Below are 25,083 nucleotides of genomic sequence, written 5' to 3'. Positions count from 1 at the left end.
AACCATTTTCGAATCCGATCAAAAATGTGGAATAGGATACGGTACGAGTATTATCCGTCCGAATCCGATCCGGTTTCATCCCTACTCCCTCCATTCCTAATTAACTGGTGCCGGCTGTTTTGCAAAGAAATCCCTGTAAAATTTCAAAATAAACATGCAGTCCACATCTTCAATTACACGTGAACTACATGTTGATTTCAATAAACAATAGGTTTTTTCCGTAAAAGTTTCGATAGAACGTGGACTGCAGGTTTATTTCAGAAATTTACGGGGGTTTCTTTGCAAAATAGTCGTCGCCAATAATTAATTAGAAACGGAGGGAGTAATATTAATGCCACACCAAAGACTTTCCCCACATCGACGCTGCCATCTCCCGCATAGAGGGGCCGCTGCCGCCGTCGTCTCACCCGCGAAGAGCCACCGCCGCTGTCCCAGAGCCTATGTCTCTTCCACCATCGATTACCTCAAAAAGGAGAAACAATCGCGAGCCAAATTCTTTGTTCCTCCTCGTTCCCCACCCATTGAAGCAGAGGGCACGGGACAGCTACGCCTGCAACCCCTGGACCATGGACCAACGCATTGGCAACGGCAGCGCTGGCCCACGAGGGTGACGCCGAGCAGCCCCTTCTCTCGTCCTTGCCTACAGCCACCAAATCCAGGGGAGCAACCGAGAGCGCGGGCTGTTCGTGCCGCCTTCTTAGGCACTGGCTACTGACTAGGTGGGGCTGTGCGCGGGGTTGCGTTCCTGTCATTAAAGTTGGTGACCGTGGCCATGGATGAGGCCCTCGTTGAAGCTGCTGCCAATTCCCCCTTCATTTTCACCGCCCGATGTGCCGATGGCGGTGGACACGGCAGTAAAGATCATGGCAGGGCGGGGCACCACGTCCAGTGGCTGGCGGGGCACCACGGACAGAGGTGGGCGGGGCAGCGCCGGTGAAACGCCTTCGTTTCAGTGTCGTCATGGATTTTCTTCTTTTTGACTCACGAATCGGTTTTTACCGGGCACAGGATAAAAGCAAGGGGTGTCGTGCAAAATTGCTTTTAAGTGTTTGGGTTAAATCTACCTTCCATCTGAGCGGCACGTTTTTCATCCACGGCTGAGAAGAAAATTTTGCGAGTTATAAAAGAGGTTTTTACTGGATATTTTTCTGAAAAGAATTTAGCCAAATAAAAGGGAAAGGAAGAACCAATTCTTCCTCATCCGCGAAGACTCTGAAGACCAAACCCCAGACCAAGCGACAGAGAGCAGCCAGCCGCCTCCGCCGCCGCAGCCCATGTCAGGAGGTGGGATCGCCCGCGGCCGCCTTGCAGAGGAGCGCAAGGCCTGGCGCAAGAACCATCCCCACGTCCGTGCCGTCGAGCTCCCCCCTCCTCTCCGCCTCTCGTCTCCCCTGGCCGTCCTGATTCGGTTCCTGATCTGGTCCTTTTGATTCGCAGGGGTTCGTTGCGAAGCCGGAGACGGTGGCCGACGGGTCTGTGAACCTGATGGTCTGGCACTGCACCATCCCCGGAAAGCAGGGGGTAAGTATCATCCCATCCCCACTTCGATTCGATCTGGTTTGTTCTGTGAGGCAAAGGTCACTGTTTTTATTAGTGATACTGCTCAATTGGGTCCCGTGTTTGTGGGGTAGGTCTGGTCTTCTGTCAAATTCGTGAGTGCACCATGGTAGATTAGGATTAGGTTCGATTGCTGCTGGATGTGTGCCCTTTTACAGCTTTGGTCCGTGCTTTGGATAACGGATTGTATTGTCTATCGGTTGATTGGGCAGAAGGAATGATGATGTTAGAGCATCTCCAGCAGGTTCCTCAAATTTGGTTCCCTAAAATTAGTTTTAGGGATAGGAGAGGGAAGAAGTTTAGAAAAATTTGTGGCTCCTCTCCAGCAGGTTCCCTATACTCCATTCCCTATTCTCATTCCTGCCCATTAGTTCTTCCCTTAACAAGTTATATCAGTCTAGGAGGTCTAGAAACATGGGATTTAAACTAAAACTTTGTTTAAGAGGATAGATAGTTTTTGTTAACATGACTAGCAAGTACCCACTCTGATGCCATCTAGGACATAGCCAACTACGAAGTTGTTTCGCAATGACTACTGGTTTAGCAGCGCTGTGAAGGTGCCATTCTTCTCCCCTACCGTCTCCAAGAACCACGAGGACTGGGGGAGGATTCAAACGGTGCAACTGGTAGATAAATCGTGTGCTGTCACCACCAGTACTGTACTATGTCTCCACAATCATTGCACTGGGAGCAAAAATAACACAGGTGGACTTATTTTTGTATCTGGCGTCTGTTTTCATAAGCTTTCTGTTATTTATTGTTCACTATGTATTTATCTTTGCTCTTTGTTCCCCAATCTGGAATTTTTTACTAATGTGCGATATTTTAACTACTCCCTCATCATCTATGCAGACTGATTGGGAAGGTGGATACTTCCCTCTTACCCTTCAGTTCAGTGAGGACTACCCTAGCAAACCTCCCAAATGCAAGTTCCCACAAAACTTTTTCCACCCAAATGTCTATCCTTCAGGGACAGTCTGTCTCTCCATTCTTAACGAGGATAGCGTAAGCCTTCAATCTGTTTCGTAGATTTTATTGAATTGCCATGCTATGAGTTACAGCTGAAGTTGCATATTCTCAGGGTTGGAGACCTGCTATTACTGTTAAGCAGATTCTAGTAGGAATACAGGACTTGCTTGACCAGCCTAATCCAGCTGACCCTGCTCAGACTGATGGTTATCATCTGTTTATCCAGGTTGGAAGAAAAAGTGTATAACATTATCTGTTTCCCCAATTCTTCCATATCATTCATTGACCTTTTATTTATTTTGCAGGATCCAGCAGAATACAAGAAACGTGTTCGTCTGCAGGCCAAGCAGTACCCTGCTCTCATTTGAGGGGGCTGCTTGCTAGATATTCATCATGAACATCCGCATAGTTGTTGCAAAATCCTAAAACTACCACCCCCTTGGAAATATGAAGTTTGACCAGATATTATAACCAAAAGCGGGATCTTTGGACAACTTTCCATTGTCACCGTGGATCTTTTGTGATGTGTGTGATCACTGAATCAGGCATGGCCTGAAAAAACCTGTTTGCTAAATATTGAACCGTGCTTAGTGATGGATCTGTCTATAACATTGAACTTGACCCTTGATTGTGTGGCATATTTCTTCTCGGGCTCTGGTTGTGTCGCTTGTGTCTTCTGAAGCTTTGATTATGCCAATGGTTGTGCCTTTTGAAATATTAGCCTGTGTGCATCAGCATTTAGGCAACGTTGGGCAGGCGTTTAAACATGCCATGGGTTGATTTATGTGTTGGTCCCATCAACAGAATCAAGCCCTGTGTGGTTATTTTTCTCCATCTAGCCTGATGTTACTATTTGCAAATATATCTGTATAGGGACAGCTTGCAGAGCTACATTGCAATATTGCATGATTATTTTATCCTGCCAACCTTTTTGACTACCGTGTATCTGTGTCAAACTGCTGGTGCCATCACTGAATTGTAAGTAGAGTTCGATGTTTCAAGTCAGAAAACAATCTGCAAATATATTGCATCAATCCTGTTACAGAGTTTGCATGGTCATCGTGTGCGTCAAAGTCAAACCCGCTGTTTACAAATGGATCGGGGGACAACGTGTAAGAACAATACTCTAGACTGAACTGAAAATGTGGTATAGGAAAGCAAAAAATCAGAGCCGAGCAGAGCATCGTCAGCTCCTGCTACTTGATGTGCTTTCACAGTTTGGCCGGCCGGCCGCCCCCTCCCTAAGAGATTAAGAGAAGTTGGCGCGGGCCTGGTACGTGAGCCCGACGGACCAGGTCCGCGGCGCGGCGTCGGCGGCGATGATGGTCTGCCCGGTGGTGTAGGAGGTGAGCTTGAAGCTGAGCGCGTGGCCGCCGAGCTGGCCGAAGGCCTGGAACGCGGCGCCCCAGTTGTGGCTCATCCGCACCCACCCCTGGACGTGGCCGCCGCCGTCGCAGCCCTTGACCCACATGTCCCGGACGTCCCCGGCGCCGGCGACGTTCATGACGTAGACGAGCAGCCAGTGAGGGTTCCCCTGGAACGCGAAGCGCAGTCCGCCCTTGCGCACGCAGGGCACCCTGCGGTACATGACGGGCACGATGCCGGCGCGCCAGGCGGCCATCTTCATGAAGGCCGGCTTGGCGAGGTCGAAGTGGGTGCGCGGCGGGTTGCACCACCCCCCCGCGTTGGAGTCCTGCTCCCAGTTGGGCGGGCACAGGTTGGTGGCCGTGACCGTGATCACGGGCGAGCCCTGGTAGCAGGCCGGCGCCCCCACGCACCGCATCTGGTAGCACGTCCCGCACCCGTACCCGTCCAGGAACAGCGTCGTGCTCAGCGCCGCCGTGTCCGTGCCGTACCCTGTCGCGTACAGGTTGCCGTACCCGCACGCCCCGCCTGCGTGTCACCGTGTCAGCAAATGAGTCTGGCAGCATGCCATTGCCATTGCCGATGGACTAGCTTGTGCAAGTAAACGTACCCATGGTCTCCGCCGCGGTCTCGTCGCCGTAGAAGGTGGCGTGGGCGGGGGTCCACTGCATCGCCGTGAACCTGCCGTGCGCGGTGGTGGCCACGCCGGCCAGGGAGACGAGAAGGGCCAAGATGGCCGTGGCCGTGGACGGAGCAGAAGCCATTGCTTTCCTTCCCTCTGCTTGTGTTGTGTAGTGCTCTCTTCTTTCTTGGCTGAGCTCTGCAGAAGAATGCATGGAACAGAGTGGATTTATAGTGACCGTTACTGTGGATTGGATTGGATCAACCAGAGCGGTGGTTACGGTGATGATTGGGGAGAAACGAAAGTCGTTTACATCTTCGCGCGCGACGACGTGCCTGCACGCACTCGCAAAAACTTTGGAGATTATTAGTATGGCGTGGGCGTACGTGCGTGCAAGCAACCGGGCTGTACTCTGTTATTTTTGCACATTTTGCCGGTACGGCGGATTTTTTTTTGTACGGAATTGTGTTTGTGATCACATGATGATAACATTCTTCTTCCTTTTGAAAACACATTGATGCCGGCCGACAAGGTGCGCTAAACATTTCTTTTGTTGTTACAAGGTCTTCGACGCAGTTTTCTTTTCGAAAAGGAAAGTCAAACAAACCTGAACACCATTTATTTTGTTTTAAGTATTCGATCTTGATAAATGGTCAGCTGTTGTTGTCTTCTACACCTCGTCTAAAAAAAGAATGTATTATTGGGCCTCATTCTTGTTTTTCTTCTCATGAAACTTCAAACATACGACAACTATCCATTTGAATCACGACATTGAGACGCCTGGCTCACAGGGGTCCAATGTTGCTTCGCTTGCCTCCCTCCAGCTCCACGATGAAGTCTACTCATTTCGTGTGCATTTTCCCTCTTCGTTCTGCAGCAGTCCTGAAAATAGTTTCAAAAACATATTTTTCTGGAACTTGCCAGCCAGCTGAAAAACACGCACAGCTATTATCGCTAGAGGGAAATAAATACAACGCTGTGTTTCTTCAAATTTGCACCGATCATGCTTTTGGAAATGCTAGTCAAGAGGAAACTTCTTTTTTTTAGTGGTCAACGGCAAACTTTCTTTTTAAAGAAGATTCACATGTAACTTTATTCAAACCCAACATCAGTTATAAGCACAGTGATTTGCGTCATAAAATCCAAAAAAACACAAAATATCTCCTATAAAAGGATGACAATGCAGTCTTCAAAGAAATCTTCTACGTGGTAGCAATCTTTGCAACATGAAGTACCATCAAGGGTTCAGTGAAGAGATTACAGTCAGACTAGAGCAGCAACACGCCGACACCAGCACTCGAACACTTGCACGAAGTTGATTGTCTTTAAAAGTTTCAAAAAGTCCTCAAGTTCTCAATAAAAAAAAAAGATGGAAAGCCATAGACGTTGAACATACTTGAGCCAGGTACGATCCCTTGAAGGTAAAGACCATCAAACCACAAGATCTTCATCTGAACACATCACAAAAGGACTCCACGACACACTAAACAAAACTCATCAGATCGGTATGAATATTTCTACGAGGACACAAAACCCAAAACTAACACGCTGAACCTGCAGACGATAAAATTTCCTTACTTCGTGGCACCGCCGATAACTCCCAGTTCAAGAAACTTGGCCGCCGAGGTTGTGTTGTTTGACCTCGTCAGAATATGAACACATATTCAACATATCCAGGTTTTAAAGCATATATTATAAGAGCACCCATCTTAGTAATTTTGATGCTGCCATGCTCTCGTTACTGATATCATTATTTAATCTCCTTTGAATTCTCATGACAGGAACTTCGAGGAATTGACAGCTGCAAGCCTGCGACAGCAGTCTTGGGTGACTGCAATCGAAGATTTTTGGCAATGAATCATATGGCGTGAACATGTAAATTTTGTTACAGTTTTTTTTTTTTACGAAAATGCAGCATCGCTGATTTTCATTTCTTAAGAAAGGAGAACAAAGTTACTTACAAAGCCATAAAAATAAACAGAAAATTAAACTCGGGAGGACGAACCCCATTTTTTTACAGTTTTTGCCGATGAATTTTGTGCGCCCACAGGTATGGACATGAATCTTTCTGCAGTAAGCATAACAATGATTCCGTGATATTTCTAAACGTAGTAGAAATAAACAGTGATCAATTCTATACATAATAAGCTCCATACAAAAACTCATATATGAGTATTAGGAATATTCAATCTCAGAATTGGTAAAGGCTCAAAGGCCATTCATTCGACCTGCAGTGGTATCTCATTTGGATGGCAAGCAAACACAAGCAGCCAGCCAAACCTCTTCACACGGGCTGGCTATCTGTAGTGCGCCGGCTACGGCGCCTGCACGACGTGAGGCGGCACCGGCTGGTCTATGCGCGACATCTGCTGCATTGGAGGCACGGCCATCACAGCGCCACCCAGCTTGCCGTCCCTCTTGTCCATCTCCACCTTGTGCTGCGTCTGGAAACCCCATCACATGTTTACATATAGATCACCGTGTTGATGTCAACGAACAAGAAAACATCAATTGTCGGGGAAGTAAATTAAACTAGTGGGCTGTTTACCTGCATACAGGAGCAGACCCTGCACAAATTGAAATAGACCATGGCACTTTCAGTTCAGAGATACGAGTAATTGTTTGTAAAATGAAATAAATGATCTTGGGGAAGACTGAAGAGAATAGGGTGTCTTACGTCCAGTAGACCATGTCGGAGAGGCAGGAGATGGCTTGCGAGGCCTCGGAGAGTTCCTGGTTGCCGACGATGCAGGCGACCAGGGAGCATATGCAGGCCAGCTGCTGAAGGCAAAACATGAAGCCCTGCACGCGGCAACAAAAAACTGGCTGTGACCTGTGATCACTTACAGAGTTCTGAAACATCAGCACTGCAGCAGTGGTGAAAACTGAAAACTTCGGGTGAAACGGCAGTTGTAGGGGTAGGAGTGGTGGTGAGTATATACGATGATGCAGTTGTCGCACTGGGTGGTCTGGATGTTGAACTCGTCCTGCAGCAGGAACCTGGTGGACGCAACCGAGCTGCCGAAGCAGAGGAACACCTGGGAATTGAATCGACAGGGCAAATCTGCTAATCAGAGAAATGGAAATCGAGAGGAGATCGAACTTGTGGAAGGATTTTGTGCGTACCTCCGTTGCGAGGCATAGCTCCGGGCATTTGCTCTCGCCGCAACGCCCGCTGCACGGCATGTACCCGGCGCAGCACACGTATCTGCGGCACACGTACGGAGAACAGAGGATTGCACCAGGACACGAATTAAAAGGGGCGAGAAGATCAGAACAAACTTGGGACTTTTACCTTGACATGTCATTGTAGAGAGCGCGTCTCCGGAGCATGTAGGAGATGCATGGGCCGCTGTAGAACAATGGGAAAGAGAGAGAAAAAAAACAGATTCGCTGTTAAATTGAACTAGTACTATGAATGATTTCTCCGAGATTCAGAAAACGAGAAGAGCTGAGCTCCCCCGCGCGATACTTACCACCACAGCGACAGGCAGCAGTCTGCAGGGAAAGGAGCAAACGAATCAAAAATTTCACTCAAGTCATCACAAGCAGATGATTCGGAAGCTTGTCAGGAATAGGATACACACACGGGAAGTCAGCCTGGATGGCACTGGTGAGGTCGGTGTGCCAGACGTTGCGGTAGCTCTGGCGGAGCTGCGCCTTGTCCATGTACGCCTGCGACGCCGCCATCTCGCCTCCGATCGCTTTCCTCCGAGAGGGAGCTAGATGGTTAGCTTAGCTAGCAATGGCGAATTGGCGATGGGCTAAAGGCTGGTCGTTTAAGATAGGCGCGCTCCCTTTTGGGTACCACCAGTCCTCTGCGTGCAATGGAAGAGTTAATGGTCGAACGACACGGTCAGTCAATGCCAGAGTCGTAGTTTGGAAAGGAAAAAACGGTTGCTTTGAACGTAAAGAAGTTTCCGTTGCTTTAGATCGAAGGAAGGCGAAGACCAAAGAGTGACCGGATCACGAAGTCTCCGCGAGAAATGGCCGTGCGGGCGACGGCGATGCCGCTCGGCGGATGCGCACATCGTTCCCAAATGGCGGCTAGTACGTGTGGGCTCGTGGGTGGACAAAATGTGGGCTAGGAGCCCAGGATGACTTCTTTAGCTAGGGATGATCATATTAATCGTGTACAGAACCTACCGATATAAAACCGAAACCGGAAAAAAAAATATCCGGTCTTTAGTTCAGTTAGAAAACTGAATATATTTAAGTCGTTTTTGACCCACGAATATTCGAAATATCTGAAGAAACTGAATAATAGAAGGAAAAAACATCTTAGATCCTACTACAATTAACCCCAACCCGATCCGGTAGCTCTTTAGTCCTGGTAAGGAGAAAAGTCCATGTTAAATCTTGTTCTCGTAGAACTCGTCTGATTCAAACCGTGACATTCTAGTTTCGGATTTTCGGGACCTAACCTACCTAATCCCGGCCAATGAACCCCTTAATCCCAGCCAAAGCCGTTTGGTGGACCGGATTTGATGGCGTGGCACTGGGATTTGTGATTCAGCAAAAAAAACGCCTGGATTGCGGACGGGCTATCGTGAAAGTGTAGCCCCCTTGTTTTTCCAAGTCATAGGAAATTTTAACCTAAAACACTTTATGTTTAGGAGGGTGTACAGGAACGTACGTTCGAGACCCTTTCGTTTACTGAAAAGTGCCGAAATTGTTTGTAAAGCACATACGTAATCAAGACTGAAAAAAAAAAACTGGGGTCAACCAAATTGATGGTTCGTTCGAGGCACTTCTAGGTTTTGATTTATGTAAAAAAATAGATTCGGCCAACTTTGTTGAAAAGAGTAGCGACACATATGCCAATCGGTAGCTAGCCAATCGGTATATAATGAAATTACATTTCAAAACAGAGCTAATGATATTAGTTTAGTGTTTCAAAATGTTGCTATGTTTCTAATAAAATCGGTCAGATTTTAATAAAAAAAATTACTTGAGACAAAACTTAGAAGTACGTTTATTTTTGTTATTTCTGGACGGAGTGAGTATCAAACTAAGTAGTACCAAACTAAGTAAGTTCCGGTGCTAGCTTAGTCTAGCCCTTAAATATGGTGGTGCATAAGCTATAATTTTTCTAATATTGACATAGAGCTTTACCAAGAACAAACATTCAATCCTCATACAATAATGTTTGGCTCCCTTCGTTAAAAGGTGATAATAACAGAGAAGGTTTTCACAAAATTGCCAATGGCATAGACATTATGGCAGAAGGAGATGCGGGCACCATTTCCAATCGCAATGGTGGTGCGGGCTCTAAACAGAGCAACAATGTGGCCATCCGAGTGATCGTTGGGGCCATCCCAAGCCAGATAAGGTCTAGTACCCCAGTTCTTCCATAGCCATCGCAAGCGAAGACCCCGACCACGGAAAGTAAGGTTGGATACGCCAAGCTCACCTAAAACTTTGTGCCAGGGTACCGTAAAAACACACTTGCTCGGAGCCCGGAAGCTTGACCAAACAACTGGAGGATCGCGCGCATGGCATCAATCTCGTTCCGGGTAGGTCTCAGGTATATTACGACATCATCCACATAGAAGGAAAAACGATGAAGCCCCAAATTCCCAAGGTGCTTGAAAATACCGGAATTCTCAACAAATTGAGTGACCCTTCCTAGACAGTCCATCACCAGGACAAAAAACAGAGGTGATGAGAGGCCCCCTTGTCTTAGCCCCCGTCAATCCATGATGGAGTTAAAGAGCATTAACAGAATAGTCACTGCAGAGATTCAAGTAGGGCCAAAACCACTGGCAGTCATGACATGGAGAAGAAACTCCCAAGAAACCGAGTTAAAAGTTTCGGAGATGTCAATTTAAGTCAGCAAAGCCAGGATCATCTCGGCATTCAGAGCCCTCGCAAGGGCAAAGACATGGGCAACGTTTGTCATGGGTACTTCATCCCTTGATGACCGCGTTTTGGTCAGGCGAAAATAAGGTCAACATGACCAGGTGCAACCTTTTGACATTGGCGTAGCCAAAAGGGTCCGGGTGGCAACGGGGACGAAACCCGCCGCGTATTGGCTGCCCAAACCCATCCACGAGATTCTGAACCCAGACCCGTCCCCGTACCCGTTCCCGGTCACGGGTTTCAAAATTTTCCCAGCCCCGTCCCCGTCGGGTTTTTCATCCCCGTCGAGGAACCCGAACCCGTTTTACATCTCCAAAATAGCAGCAGCAACATTAAAAAAAAAATCAATACCATTCACACATATATCAAACATCAAAATCATTTAATAACTTATTGTTCTCACAAAATAGACGGAGGAGTGGGTGGCGTCACGTCGTGGAGAGAGCACGCGGTGGCGGCGGGCGACGGGAGAGGCAGTGGCGGGCCGGCGGCTAGAACGGGGATTTGGGGAGGATTTAGGGTTAGAAGTGTTATATATGTGGGGGCTTGGGGTAGATATATGGACTGTGCTGGGTCATTTTAATGGGCTATCTGGAAATTTTCGCGCGTTTCACGGGTACCGGGTTTGGGGAGTGCTTGATCGGGTCTGAACCCGTGAAACCCGCTGGGTTTCACTTTTGACCCATGAGCAAACCCGCGGGGATTGCATCTGACCCAAACCCGTCCCCTAATGAGGTAAAAACCCGCGGGTTTTTGGGTTTCGGGGCCCATTGCCATCTTGACAAAAGGGTGCCAAGGTGGTCCATAGACCCACATGGGATTTTGGTCCAGCCCAATATACTTGTATAATGTCAGCCCAAAAAACAAAAAATCCAGTCCAGAGACAATATGATATAGTGGGTTTGATCTAAATGGGTCTCGGAGACTGGATTGTTGATCGACACTTCGGCGATTCCCCTTGCTATATGTGTTTTTATTGAATTCCATAGTACTCGCTCCATTTCAAAATACACCTCGTATAGATTTGTGTACTTGGATCAATCTAACTCTTGTTTCTAGTGTCTGACCCTTCATATTGGATTAATAGTAAATAGATGTGAGTATTTATTGTCTGGGTGCGGGTATGAAGAGAAAAATTAAATGAGGTGTATTGTGGAACAAATGAGAAAAATTTATTTGAATTGTTTTCTGAAATGGAGAAAGTAGTATATTAACAATTTTACATTGTGGCGGGAAGAAAAATTTGGACCACCCTGGTTTTAAAATCTTGCTACGCCACTGCCTTTTGACTCCGGATGGCAACGGGGACGAAACCCGCCGGCCAATGGCTGCCCAAACCCGTCCCCGCGACCTTCATCCCAGACCCAGACCCATCCCCGTTCCCGGTCGCGGGTTTCAGTTTTCTCCCAGCTCCGTCCCCATCGGGTTTTTCATCCCCGTCGGTGAACCCTAACCCGCCAGCATTTCAGCACGAAACCAAAGTTGCAGCAGCAACATAAATGAAAAACAACCCGTTTCAGCACCAAGATAAGACAAAACATTATAATTTAGGCACAATTTCACACATATAACAATATCATATAGTTCTCACATATAACAATGTCATTTGGTATAGAAATATGGGCTGTACCAGGCCATTTTTATGGGCCATATTGAGTCTTCGTGGGTTTCACGGGTACCAGGTTCGGGGAGTGCGGGACCGGGTTTGAACCCGGAAACCCACTGGCTTTCACTTTTGACCATGAGCAAACCCAGGGGTTTGAATTTGACCCAAACCTGTCCCCTAATGGGTTAAAAACCCGTGGATTTTCAGGTTTGGGGCCCCGTTACCATCTTGACTTTTGACCATGATTTTGGTGATGAGCTTCGCTATGAACTAGACCGAGTGCCTTGAAATCAGTAGGAGAGAAGGCCTTAGTTTGACTCTGGAAGCAGAATGATGGTCGCAGAATTAAGATATATGAAGCCCGTACCATTCCCACCCCAAAACTTTTTGAGCGTATTGAGAATGTAAATCGAATAATTTACCCTTCGAAGCCATCCCGGACCGGGGGCCTTGTCCAAATGAAGCTGCATAATGATATTTCTGCTTTTATTCTTAGTCCTTTTGTTTTGTTTTTGTGTTGCTTGCAATTCTCTTCACCTGTCTCCAGTACGGCAGTACCCTGCTTCGTTGTGCTTCCGTACGTTTCCAACTTTGTTCCGAGGCCAACACTGATTGAGCTGGTGCATATTAAAAGAAGATTTAGCTCTATGATATCGAAGCTCATCTTTTTTTAAGACTAAAGGCAGGTGTCGAAGCTTATCTCTGACTTGTTCTTCTAGTAGCGTGGAAGTACACAAACTGGTACCATGGCTAATTAAACAAGACGAGAAAGGCTATAAAACAATCTGTCTTGATGCCCACTAAGACGTCGTCTACGTCGTCCGTACGTGCTGTGCGCCAGCTCTATCCTCTCTGGCCTAAGAAAGTACAAGGCGATGCGCCTGTTAATTTAATTACTCCTGCGTTCGTTTAATTAGTTATTATATATAGTTCTTGGTCGTTCCAGAACAGAACCCCGGCCCTAAATCCAAACGCGACCCCAGCTCCATCTCCAACTCCAAAGTCCAAATCGTAACGTCCTAGAACAGCCGAATTAGAAACCGCAGAGACTAGCAGTTGTCATTGGATATATAACAGATCAAGAAGAGGTGAGAGTTTATCGGGCTCTTCTCTTCTTTTATTTCTCCCGTCAATATCACTCATCGTAATTTGGCCGGCTCGTTTAGCGCTGTTAATATTGCCTACAGTTAGCGGTTACCCCGTCGCCTCCATGCATGTAAATGCCCATTCCGGTTCTAGAAGAGCATGCACGGATCGTGACGGCACCAGGACGGCCCCGTGCCATTTTTTATGTTTTCAAATCTCGACGACCCGTGCGTGTTATTGGTACTAGTATCTTGTTGCGTGTTTGGCCTACGTACGTGCATCATACATACTGTCACGTGGTCCGGGCTTCTGGACCTTTGTGGTTTGGCTCTGCCTCTCGCCGCGCCGCACGTAGTATTATGTGTCCGGCTGCCCCCGTATGTAGCCCATGGGCGCCATGTGTTGCCGGGCGATTGCACCGGCCGGCATTATTCAGTTTCGCGATCCAGTGCACACGTCATTTATTTTCATTCTTTTGCACCGGCCGGCCGGCCCGCCCGCAGAGTGCTAATCACCCGTCCTTTGTGTTGTGTTTTACCTGCGGGAATCGGGAATCTACCCTTTTTGACGGGGCAGTGCTTTTCACCATTCCCTGGTCCTGGTCCAAGACTCCAAGTACAAGTACAAGTGTGCAACGAGGATGAAATCAGGGGTCCGGCCGGTCCTGACACGGTGAAAGAATCGTGGTCTCCGCCGGCAGTTACCGTAGGAGCAGAGACTGGAGCCGAAGAAGCTTCAGCATCTGCAGAAAAACACGGACGTTTCCCGCGCTTGGATTGAGGCCGTTGCTATAATGCTGCTGCCGCGGCAAGGGCAAGGGCAAGGGGGTGGGTCAAACTCGCAACAAGTCACCCAGCGGCAGCGCCACCACGCCACGTCCCCATCAACCGTCCGTCGGTCTCCACGCGGCGAAGCAAACCAAACCAAAAACCATCCCATTCATCCCCATCGAACACATCGCAGCTGCGCTGCCCTGCCTCCCCTACTTGATCGCCCTCCCTCTCCCGCCTCGCCGTCCCGGCCTTAAAAAGAATCCGGCCGCCGAACCCCCATTGGACGCCCGGTACCACGGCCAACGGCTGCTAGAATCAACCATCCGTTGTCCGTGCGTTCCCGCTGGCCGGCAGGAGGATTACATGGAGAAGAAGCTGCCGCTGGCCATGGCGCTGGCGCACAAGCAGCAGCACGGCGGCGAGCCGCTGTGGGCGCGTCCCTGGCGGTGGGCCAAGACGGCCTTCGTCCTCGCCGCCATGCTCGCCTCGCTGCTGCTCGTCTGCGCGCCTTCCCCGCTGCTCGTCGTGCTCCTCGACCTCGCCCTCCCGCCCGCGCTCCTCTCCGCGCACCTCCGCGCCGCCGGCGACACGCCGTACCGCGCCTTCTTCCCCGCCGCGCTCGCCCAGGCGCGCGCCTTCGACTTCCGCTCCTCGCTCGTCGACCTCCCCGCCCTCTCCGCCGCCCGCTCCCTCCTCATCCTCTGTAACCATCCGAATCCTCCACCGTATTTTCTCGCCATTGCTGCTGCTTCGATTTGATTTGGAAGCTCTGTTTTTTTGTTCAGGCGCGTACACGGCGTGCGGGGGAGGAGGCGCGGCGTACGTGTGGGCGGTGGCGGCGAGCGCCGCGGGGTCGGTGGCCTACGTGCTGGCCAAGGCCGCAGCCGTGCTGCCAGGCCGCGCCGCCGCGGCCGGGAAGGGGCCGGAGCCGATGCTGGTGCTGTCGCTGTCGCTCGCGGTGGCACACCTCGCCGTGGCGTACCGGACCAGCTGCCGCGAGCGACGCCGCCTGCTCGTCTACCGGATCGACGTCGAGGCCGTGAGTACTGCCAGCCCCGTCCCCAGACTGCTCTTTCTGCTTTCTTTTCCTCTGCAAATCGCACTCATCTCTTGCTGGAAAAAATAAATTAAAATTCACGTTCACGCGACGGAAAGAAATCGTGCGGAGCCCCTGGAGTTTGTCCTCAGAATAATGCAGCCATTATTAAGCCCGCTGGGGGTAGTGTGTCGTATACTATACTGAGATGTCATCCCCGAAGCTTTCGGTCATAGGATTCCCTCGCATGGTCATTAACGCGTAGCGGCCGAATATTTATCAGTGAATGATACGGGTTATTTTTAGCGGTGACTTAGAAATAGTAATTATTTATCAGCTATATAAGAAAGAGCAAAATTATTTACCAGCCGTAAGCAAAATTGTTTCTTCTGAACCACGGCATGAAAAATATTCATTCGTATATGCAGGTACGGCTGAAAGGCGGTCACCAAACACCCAAAGGGCTGAAGCAGTGTAGCGTCTGACACTGTTCTCGCCTGATCCGTAGGAGTGCTAGCAGAGAGTTGTAGTGCAGCATGAAGAAGTGAAGAGAGAGAGATATATATATGCGTAGGCGTCATGAAGATTTGTCTTCGAACGTAGCCAAAATTTTGTCGAGCTTTTACATTTCTAGTTCGTCATGTGATGTACATCTCGACGCGTTAATTACATGTAAGTGAAGGTCATGTAAATACGGAACAGTCGCGGTTTGTTCGGCCTCCTGCGATGCAATGAAACGCAGGACGAGCTGTACCTGTGGCCGTCCGTTGTTCTTGTGCATGCTCACATTTCCTGCGATTACAGAACTTTTACTTCCAGCAGTCCAATTTTCTTCCAGAAACCAAGCACGTGCATGCCCCTAGCTCTAATACAACACAAGAAGAAAAGTTTCAGTATTTGCCACATGAATTTCAGAAACATAGCACAACATGCGGCAACTTGGACCGAGTTAATTCTAGACCGCGCCGGGTCAATGGAAGGCTTGCAAGGTTTCTCCACTGTTTCCTCGCAACGATTTCAGACGAAACCAGTGATGACAAAGATTGAATGAGACATCTGTTTCCGAAAGTCCGGAACACGTCGCTGCTGCATAACTGAACTTTTGATCTCTCCCCCGGTTTGCCATTTGTGGCTACACAATTCAGAGACAAAGGCAGCCAAGCCAGTGTGTCCAAACCAGCAAGACTGATTCGACGGCATCCATCGCATCGGGCTGAGGTTTGTCAGCTAGGAAGGCCAAGAGCAGGTATGTGTCGTCGTCGATCGTGGGGTGGGCACGGCGTTCTCACCGGAGGACGTGCTGCCTACCTACGGTACAGGGCTTCCAGGGAGGAGCTAGTGGAGTTCGTTTGACGAGCACGTCTCTCTACCGGTTGCAGTGCTGTGCTGCACGCTTTGTTTGGAAGAAACCAAAAGAATCGCTGATCCTCTACTGTCTTGTTCCTAGAGGAAAGAAAAGAGATCAGAAGCTGGACGCGGGAGAGGGGGTATGAATGAGGGATCCTCCTTTTCTATTTCGAGGGACTGAATCTGCTTTACTTCGCTTCTTTTCTGTAGAGGAGCTATCACTTTGCTGCTGAACCGTGGGACCTTTTTCCAATAAAAGAAAGTATTTCATTGCTTTTTGCTGCATGCATGCAGCCAACTTACAAATGCAGCCACAAATTGAAGGGTAAAATGCACTCTTAAATGTGGAACCTGTCATGACACTATGATTTAGTCCTCAGATTCTGAAAATTTCAGGTCACTGAACTTGTGTGTACGATCTTATACGCATGACCCTGCGTATTCTGGTGACATGGCACACATCGACTAGCTGGTGGGGGTCTCACAACTAAACAGTACATCCTCAAACCTTTCTCTTTTTAGGGTGGCAATTGGTAACCAATACCCGCATACCCGACGGGTTATTTCCCGTTTAAGATACGATGGTAAAAAAATACCCGCAACAATAAGATCTTGTACCCAACGGGTTTGGCAGTTACAGGTATGGTATTGGAAGACATGAACCCGTCTACCCGTGTATCCGCACCTACCGTTGTCAGCCAAGTACAAGAGGTCTATTAACCCTTGCCTAAGGCCCCTTCAGATGCCAAAGCCCAACCCAATATCATTTGTCAGCTGTTTTGCGTTTCCACCGGATCGGGTATAAATACTTGCAGATATTCGTACCCGTGGCGGGTGTGGGTATGGTAAAATTTCATACCCGACCATGGGTACGGGTTGGGGTTGCCGGTCGAGTCGTCGAGTACGGGTATGGTTGAGCTCTACCCGTACCCAACGAGGCTGGGTGCCATCCGGACTCCTTTTCCTCGCCCGTAAATCCCTAAAATCCTCGAGCTTTCCCCGTTCTTATACTCTCGTTTCTTCCCCCATTGGACGAGCGAGATGCCTGATGGTTTGCCCTGATTGTCGACACCGTTGGCAGGATTACACATGTCTACTCTAAGCTCGTGAAGGCAACATGGAGTGAGCCTCTCCTCCTTTTCTACATCCGTGTTGCCACTCTATGATCGAGCTGGCCCTGATGCAGCCGTCATCAATCTCTATAGTTGCGTCATATATCCTCAGCCTGATTACTGGCGCCCAAAGGTGCACGCCAACACATCAAGGAAAACCAACACGGAATCGTGACCTCCTAACCACCACAACGCATGTGTCAATGCCTTCTAGTCTTCTACCTCGACTCCGGGCGACGACCGTGTCCCATACAGAACTTGCTCCACACTGGCCTTACTTCACTTGACGAAAACGATGCGCACAATGACATCCAGACGACGAACAGTGTGTAATAAGATGTTTTTCGATCTTTTTAGTGACAGAAAATTTAGGTTAAAATGTACTGTAGCATCCTGATGGAAAGACGGCCTAGGCCCAACAAATTTTTCTGACGGAACCTAATGCGGATAGGCAAGCAACCCCTTGGTATGGGCTCCTGTCGAGTCGTGTAGTGTTCCGGCCCAGTCAGGAGTTGGCGAAAGTCACCAAAATCATGCACGTTTTTGTGAAAGAGAAAAGCATGCAGATTACCAGAACTTGCAAATATTTAAGTTTTTTTTGTTGTTTGCGAAGACTAACAAATTAATTTTCTCTAAAACTAAACATGGACAACGCGGAGCATGCAGGACGGTGTTGTATGCAACAGACAGTCCCAAACGCCAAATATAAGGATCGAAATTAACCTGGAACCTATGGCTGCAGGCACCAAAAGTACTGGAAGCCTCTCGATCAACCGACTAAGGTAGAAGCGCGGTTATATATGCAGATGCAGGCGCTGTCGCCTGTCGGCAATCGGCACTGTATTAACGAGCCGCGAATCAAAACGCAGGTAGTGTCGGCACCCGGCACCGCAGTACTGGCCGGCCGGACGGGATCGGAGCTCCCGATAATTTGACGGCCGATCGTTTCCTGAAAAAACACACACACACACACACACAGAGCAGAAGTGCTAGCTGCAGTACGTCCCCCTCCTCCGTGGATATGTAGTCGTCGTCGATCGTCTGCATGTCAGACCTGGCCATGCATATGCGCTCGAACGTGGGAGACGACGAAGCTAGGAGCCTAGGAGGAGGCAGATGATCGGTCGCGCAAAACAACCACGCACAAGTACAAAGTCCATTTCTCGTGTACAGTCCGTGTGTAACCCCACACGTGATCGAGCACGCTACGTGCTTTTCCGTTATGTATTTCTTTCCTGTTCTTCTCCAAGATACGAGGAGCCAAGATACTGCTAAGAGCAAGCGGTCAAGGTCGACGGTTGAGCTCACCAAGTCACCAATGCGTTATATCGCTAGCTAGCGGTAGGCTGTGGAGGATTATTCGGCATGGATGGATCGGATGTACGTCTGTTTCGCGGGACCCGGTCGAGCTTAAATACCAGCGAGACAGACAGCAATGGCACGTACAATAGTCTTTTTTGACGGGAACGTACAATAGTCTTTGGTGTAATGGTGTCATTGGTGCGGAATGGGAAGTTCTTTTCCCTCTTACGTCGGTCCGATCGCTTACTAGGGTTGGATCCGATCATTCCCCGCTCCTTGTGGATTTGGGGAGCCACACTGAGCAGTCCTGTTTTCATTTTCGGGTGGAACCGAGCTGGTTTGAGGAACCAGATTTTAAACAAGTGGTGTTGGACCATTGGCCCTGCCGAGGGGCAGAACATATACAAGATTACTGGCATAGATTGCTGGGAGTGTTGCGGCGTTTTCTGAAAGGTTGGGGCTTCAAATCTGAAAGGCGAGGCTAGGCGTGTGAAAGAGGAATTACTATCTCAACTGGAACAGCTAGATGCCTTGGGTGATAGGGATATGCTTGATAAGAGGGGTTGGATACAGAGATATCAGATTGAGGGTGAACTTTCTGGGGTATACACGGCAGATGAGATGTATTGGCAGCGCCGAGGGGGCGTCCAATGGCTTCTTCAAGGGGATCAAAATACTGGATACTTTCACAAAATTGCGAATGGGCGCAAACGTAAAGGAAAAATCTTCTCTTTGGAGGAAGACGGCAAAATAATTTCTGAAAATGAAGAGTTGAAAGCGCTGATTGTTGGATATTATAAACAGCTCTTTGGTCGTGAGGGTGATACTAGTGTCCATTTGTCGGATCTAGCTTGGAGTGGTGAAGACTTGGTGTTGCCGGAGGAGAATCTGCAGCTTACTCAACCGTTTACTATGGCTGAGATTGAACTTGCTATTAAAAGAACTAAAACCCAAACAGCGCCAGGGCCGAATGGTTTTTCGTTCAGTTTTTTAAAAAGTTTGAGGGTGAGATGAAAGGTCTGGTTAAAGATATGTTGGATGAATTGTACCAGGGACGCCTTAATCTAGGTAGATTGAATTATGGGGTTATTACTCTTTTGCCTAAGGTCAAAGGGGCGATTAATATCCGTCAATTCCGACCTATTTGCTTGCTGAATGTGATCTTTAAGCTGATTACGAAAGTGCTAACAATTCGTCTCACGTCGGTGGCGGCTCGTATTGTCAGTGGGGTGCAAACAGCCTTTCTTCCTGGGAGATCCATTTGGAGGGTGTTGTAGTATTACATGAGGTTCTCCACGAGTTAATGCGTAAGAGAGAAGAGGGCGTGATCCTTAAACTCGATTTCGAAAAAGCTTACGATAAGGTTCGGTGGCCTTTCCTTTTTGAGGTGATGGAAAAACGGGGTTTTGATATGAAATGGATTTATTGGATTCGCGCTACTGTGGAATCGGGAAGAGTGTGCATTAATCTCAATGGAGATTACTTAGAATACTTTAGGACGTTCAAGGGGTTACGGCAAGGGGATCCGCTGTCCCCCCTCCTTTTTAACATCGTGGGGGATGCGCCTGGTGTTATGCTTAAATCTGCCGAGGAAAAAGATCATCTTACAGGGTTGGTGCCTCACTTGATTCGGGGGGAGGGGGGGGGGTTCGCATCTTCAATATGCAGACGACACAATCTTATTTGTGAAAAATGATGAGATCTCTCTTGGGAACATAAAACTCTTATTGTATTGCTTTGAAGAGATGTCGGGGTTGAAAATCAATTTCCAAAAGAGTGAGGTCTTTTTAGTTGGTAGCTCTGCGGAGGAGAATCGGAGGATTGCGGAATTATTGAACTGTGAGGTGGGGGTTTTTCCGATCAAGTATTTGGGGATTCCTATCTCCCCAACGATACTGCTATTGGAACATTTTGCGTGTGTCCCAGAAAAAGTGGAAAAACGACTTGACTATTGGCAGGGGTCGATCTTTCGTTTGGTGGAAGAAAGATCCCGATTGATGCTTGCTTAGACAATCTTCCCACGTATATTATGGGTTTCTATAGGTTGCCGGATGGGATTCATGTGAAGATGGATTCGATCCGTGCGAGGTTCTTTTGGGAAGGCGTGGGTGAGAAACGGAAATACCACATGGTTAAATGGGATGAGCTGTGTAGACCCAAAGAAGCGGGCGGCTTGGGTTTTCTTGATAGTAGGATCAGAAATGTGGTCTTGCTTGTTAAGTGGATTGCGAAGCTCGAAGGGGGTTGTGAGGATCTCAGTTGTCGTTTGCTGAGAGCAAAATATTTTAGCCATGGGGGCTTCTTCCAATCCTCATCAGCGCAATCCTCACAGTTTTGGAAAGGGTTACATGCAGTCAAATCGTGGTTTAAGTTTGGCTGTGAATACAGGTTAGGCAATGGGGCTTCCATTCATTTCTGGAATGATGTGTGGCTTGGACAGGCTCCATTAGATGCAAGGTTCCATAGGCTTTTTTGATGCAATGAACAACAGTGGGGGACAGTCCAGGAAATACTTCAGCCGACATCGCCTGGGTTGACGTTTCGTCAAGCTTTTGGTCCTGGTGAGTGTGACGAATGGCAAGAGCTCTGTGTGCTTTTGTCGTTGGTTGTTCTGCGGGAGGAACAAGATGTGGGCGTTTGGGGGCTTACAAAAAACAAGATCTTCTCTTCTAAGTCTCTGTATTTGGCCATGACTAATCGGGGTGTACGTGACCTACGGATCGGTGAACTTTGGAAGGCTCATATTCCCCTTAAGCAAAAAATCTTTCTGTGGCTTAGTATTAGGGGGCGCATCCAGGTGACCGAGGAACTTTTTAAAAAGGGCTGGCCTGGGGAGCGGGGATGCCAGCTTTGTGGGGCTCCCGAATCGGCGGATCATCTTTTGTTTGCCTGTCCCATCGCTGTTTTCCTTTGGTGCTGTATGCGTGACTGCTTTGGGTGGTCTGGTGCCCCTAAGTATGTGAATGATTTTTTCTCTTGTTGTATGGGACAGGAAGGGTTGAAAGCTAATTACATTTGGTGGGCTTTGTTGGCAGCCATTGCTTGGGTGCTTTGGCTGATCAGAAATGATATGGTTTTCAATCAAAAAATTGCTCTTCTCCTGTGCAGGTGGTCTACAAGGTGGGGTTGTTACTTACACTCTGGAAGAATCTTCACCCGAGTAGGAGCCACGCCAAGTTAGAGGCAACGATCAAGTCTATCCATGCTTGTTTGCTGGACTCGGAGGGCGGTGATGCTCGTGTAGGTGTGGGCTAAATGCTGTGTCTCCTGACTTTTGTTTTCGATTCGCATTGAGCAACATGTTGCTAGGGGCCGGTGGTTTTGGTTTGTGTGAAGTTTTCCTGAATTCTAGTTTCTGGTATCGGTGGTGGTTGTATGATTGATATCGCTGGTAACCCCAACAGAACCTCTTTGGCTTTCTAATAAAGCCGGGCCCTAAAAAGCCTTTTATCGAAAAAAGTCTCGAAGCGCATGCCTTGATTCGACTCCATGAATGCTTCGTGCGCTAGTGCTTATGTATAACCAATTCCTTGTCGATTAATTCACCCTTTTTATTCGTTGGGAGATTCTACGTTTTTGTTTGCCACCGAAGCCTGGCTCTGAGCAGTACCGGGCGAGAGCAGAAACAGAATGGAGCGTGGCCAATATCAGAACGTCACGATGGGTACTCGCACTGGGAGGGTTTTTTTTTTAGTCGGGAACACAGGGAGTCTTTTCGCGATGATAAGCTTGCACATGTTTTTCTAGCCACGTAGAAGGACCAAAACATCCTTAACTAATTGAGATTGACGGGATCGACCTACTGATTGCCATCCTCAGATTGATAATCATATATAGCAGCGTATCGGGCATCACGATCCATCTCCATAACTGTTTCCTTAGACTTTTCAATCTATCATCCCGTCCTGAAATGCACCTTTCTAGCTAGTTGTACGTGCAAACGAATTTTCTCAACACGACCAAGTTGTATACACACAACGATGGAGAAAGTTGCAAAGTGTTGTTTTTGGATCGGATCGATTCATCGATTAACCAGAGATGCGCCCGAAGAAATCTTCCGGCTCCATCTCTAGTTCTCTAGCTACCAACATGTCTTTCACGGGTGCTGGCGATCTAGGAACACGAGAATTTCAGGCGGATATGCAGCGAGCCTGCGAACTCAGTTAACCCTGTCAGAGTCTAGCTGTTCACTGAGAAGGAAAATTGTATATCAGTGAAACATTTCGTGTTGGTTAATTAAATCCGTCATGTCCCCATGTCCATCCAAAGCAAACCAGTTTCGCCAAGTTATTAAACCTTTTCTACGTCAAGTCGATCGTGTGAACGAGTGACGGGGATCCATTGCAGAGCGTGTCAACCTTGCGTGGGCCATATAAGCAGGAATAACGTACACATGGTCCCACATGCCATTTGATATATGGGAGACGTCAGTGCAATCTAAACTACTCACCAAATACTAGAATCAGTACAAAATAGCAACCAACTAACATTGGTTTTTATGAACAAAAAAAAGATAAACGTTGGCTTATGTGAAAAAGAATAGCGTAAACATTGAATTTGTGTGAATTGATTAATTTAAATTTGGGACATCTGCTTTGTTCGTTGGCTCTTGTTTTGTTAACTCTTGTCTCTTGCTAGTTGCAGCCTTGCAGATGAGGACCGTGCAATGGTAATGGTGACCGGAATCTGACGAAAGAATCTGGGCAGCTTTAATTAGCTCCAGCAGTAGCAGTAGGATGCCAAATCTTCCATACGTACAGTTGCGCAATGGACAAAGAAGTTCAGAAACAAAAGGAGAGGCCTAGAAGGGGTTAAGTAAGGATTGACAACATTTAGCCCGGCATTCCCAAGAGCAGATTATTTGCTATCATGTATCCCAATTTAAAAATGTACTACTCCCTCCGATCCATATTATTTGTGAAATATTACATGTATCTAGACGTTTTTTAAATATAGATACATCCATATTTGGGCAAATTTGATACAAGTAATATGGGTCGGAGGGACGAGGGAGTACCTCAGTTTCTAAATTTTGTACATTTACATTGTCTTAAGTCAAACTTAGTTAACTTTGACCCATTTTATAGAAACATTACAAACATATGCAACACCAAACTAGTATCATAAGGATCAATATCAAGTATATATTTTTTTCATATCGTATTTTTTGGTATTACATAAGGTGCTATTTTTTATCTATAATATCGGTCGAAATTGACAAAGTTTCACTTAGAACAACCCAAAATGTACATGTATTTAGAAACCGAGGGAGTGTGTACTATTTCAACAAGAAAAAAAAATACCAAGATGTACTTATGAGTCTTTGGATTTTTGGAGGATAAATTGAGGTGGAGTGGCCGGCGAAGCACAATGAGTCCGGCAACATGGCGAGAATGGGGACCGGTGAAGATGAAGGTGAAGGATCGAAGAGAGTTGGAATGGGTGCGGTTAAGATAGAAATTTGTAACGAGCAAGAAGATAAACCTTACTTTGTGGATTTCCTTGGTACGTACTCTCTCACACTCACTGACTCATGCTTGTAGGAAAATAACTGATCAAGGGCTTTTTTTTATTCACGGGGTTTCAAAAACACAGGAATTACAAAAAAAAAATTGAATGTCATGCCATGTTGAATCGTATAAGAATTGATATAAACCGTTTGATTGCACCACGGAAAAAAATACAGTAACTTAACTGAAGAACTATATGCTAGCCATGTTTGTCATAAAATAAACGTAATTTTTCATGATGTTGGACCCCATGGGAATCTTCCTTTGGAATTGCATGCAAATTAGTTCATAGAAAAAATGCCGTGGTCTTAAATCGTATAAATCAAAGGAGTAGGACAGAAGAAGACTCCTTAGAAATAGAATCCACCAAAATTCTCATAAAAATCATTTGAATCAAAGGGCCCTAATACAAAATTTAAATAGACGGAGAAGGTCCTTGCATGATTTCCCATACGCCCTAAAAACTTCTGGAAAAATATCTGATTACTACAGTCTACAGTCTTCCAATCGAGAAAGGCCCCCCCTAAATCAATCAATCAACGTTGCCCCATGATTTCCCAGACGTCTCAAATTTTCTCGTTTTAGACATCTAACCGTTCTAGGACACGTCAGCAGGCTTCCTTGTTTTAGACATCTAAAACTATTCTACTCTTCCCGTCCAACAAAGAATGTCTCAACTTTGATTAAATTTGAACGCACCTATACACTAACTCACATCTAAATACATCCAAATTTTAACTACGAGACATTTTTTGTTGGACTCTCAGGACGTATTGGTGTATCGACCGATCGCTCCAGAAGTCCAAACACCTCAACAACGGAGGAAAGAGGGGTAATTAAAACAGTTTTTTAATCAAAAGAGTTGTTAAATAAATAAGTACGGAGTACGTCAGGACTCAGGAGATTTCTCTCTTCACACCGTCACACAGTCGCACA

At 47.5% G+C, this 25,083-nt stretch overlaps 4 protein-coding genes across 5 annotated transcripts; 2 read left to right on the top strand and 2 right to left on the bottom strand.

The window, feature by feature from the left end:
• The first annotated feature begins 1,182 nt into the window (after positions 1 to 1,182).
• Positions 1,183 to 3,181, top strand: LOC100823283 (SUMO-conjugating enzyme SCE1). Its single transcript, XM_003574209.4, has 5 exons — positions 1,183 to 1,346; positions 1,438 to 1,521; positions 2,410 to 2,562; positions 2,639 to 2,752; positions 2,832 to 3,181. The coding sequence occupies exons 1-5, from the start codon at positions 1,275 to 1,277 to the stop codon at positions 2,892 to 2,894; spliced, it is 486 nt and encodes a 161-aa protein (XP_003574257.1). The 5' UTR covers positions 1,183 to 1,274; the 3' UTR covers positions 2,895 to 3,181.
• A 340-nt stretch (positions 3,182 to 3,521) lies between these two features.
• On the bottom strand, positions 3,522 to 4,855 carry LOC100822974 (putative expansin-A30). Its single transcript, XM_003574208.2, has 2 exons — positions 4,502 to 4,855; positions 3,522 to 4,419 (listed from the first exon to the last, which is right to left on the bottom strand). Exons 1-2 carry the CDS (start codon positions 4,725 to 4,727, stop codon positions 3,776 to 3,778), a joined length of 870 nt encoding a protein of 289 aa, XP_003574256.2. The 5' UTR covers positions 4,728 to 4,855; the 3' UTR covers positions 3,522 to 3,775.
• A 1,643-nt stretch (positions 4,856 to 6,498) lies between these two features.
• On the bottom strand, positions 6,499 to 8,383 carry LOC100822657. The gene is made up of 8 exons (XM_003574207.4): positions 8,101 to 8,383; positions 7,990 to 8,011; positions 7,809 to 7,865; positions 7,640 to 7,721; positions 7,456 to 7,551; positions 7,191 to 7,315; positions 7,062 to 7,080; positions 6,499 to 6,957 (listed from the first exon to the last, which is right to left on the bottom strand). Exons 1-8 carry the CDS (start codon positions 8,201 to 8,203, stop codon positions 6,829 to 6,831), a joined length of 633 nt encoding a protein of 210 aa, XP_003574255.1. The 5' UTR covers positions 8,204 to 8,383; the 3' UTR covers positions 6,499 to 6,828.
• Positions 8,384 to 13,899: 5,516 nt separating this feature from the next.
• On the top strand, positions 13,900 to 15,703 carry LOC100822351. Of its 2 annotated transcripts, XM_003574206.4 has the most exons (3): positions 13,904 to 14,543; positions 14,626 to 14,879; positions 15,305 to 15,703. In XM_003574206.4, the coding sequence occupies exons 1-3, from the start codon at positions 14,204 to 14,206 to the stop codon at positions 15,359 to 15,361; spliced, it is 651 nt and encodes a 216-aa protein (XP_003574254.1). In that variant the 5' UTR covers positions 13,904 to 14,203; the 3' UTR covers positions 15,362 to 15,703. The 2 variants fall into 2 exon arrangements, with proteins under 2 accessions (XP_010234946.1, XP_003574254.1); XM_010236644.3 differs by having other exon boundaries at positions 13,900 to 14,543; positions 14,626 to 15,703.
• The last annotated feature ends 9,380 nt before the right edge of the window (positions 15,704 to 25,083 follow it).

This window comes from Brachypodium distachyon, chromosome 3 (assembly GCF_000005505.3).
Source record: "Brachypodium distachyon strain Bd21 chromosome 3, Brachypodium_distachyon_v3.0, whole genome shotgun sequence".
NCBI lineage: Eukaryota > Viridiplantae > Streptophyta > Magnoliopsida > Poales > Poaceae > Brachypodium > Brachypodium distachyon.
The sequence above is the reverse complement of the archived record's forward strand: the minus strand, read 5'-3'. Positions and strand labels throughout refer to the sequence as shown.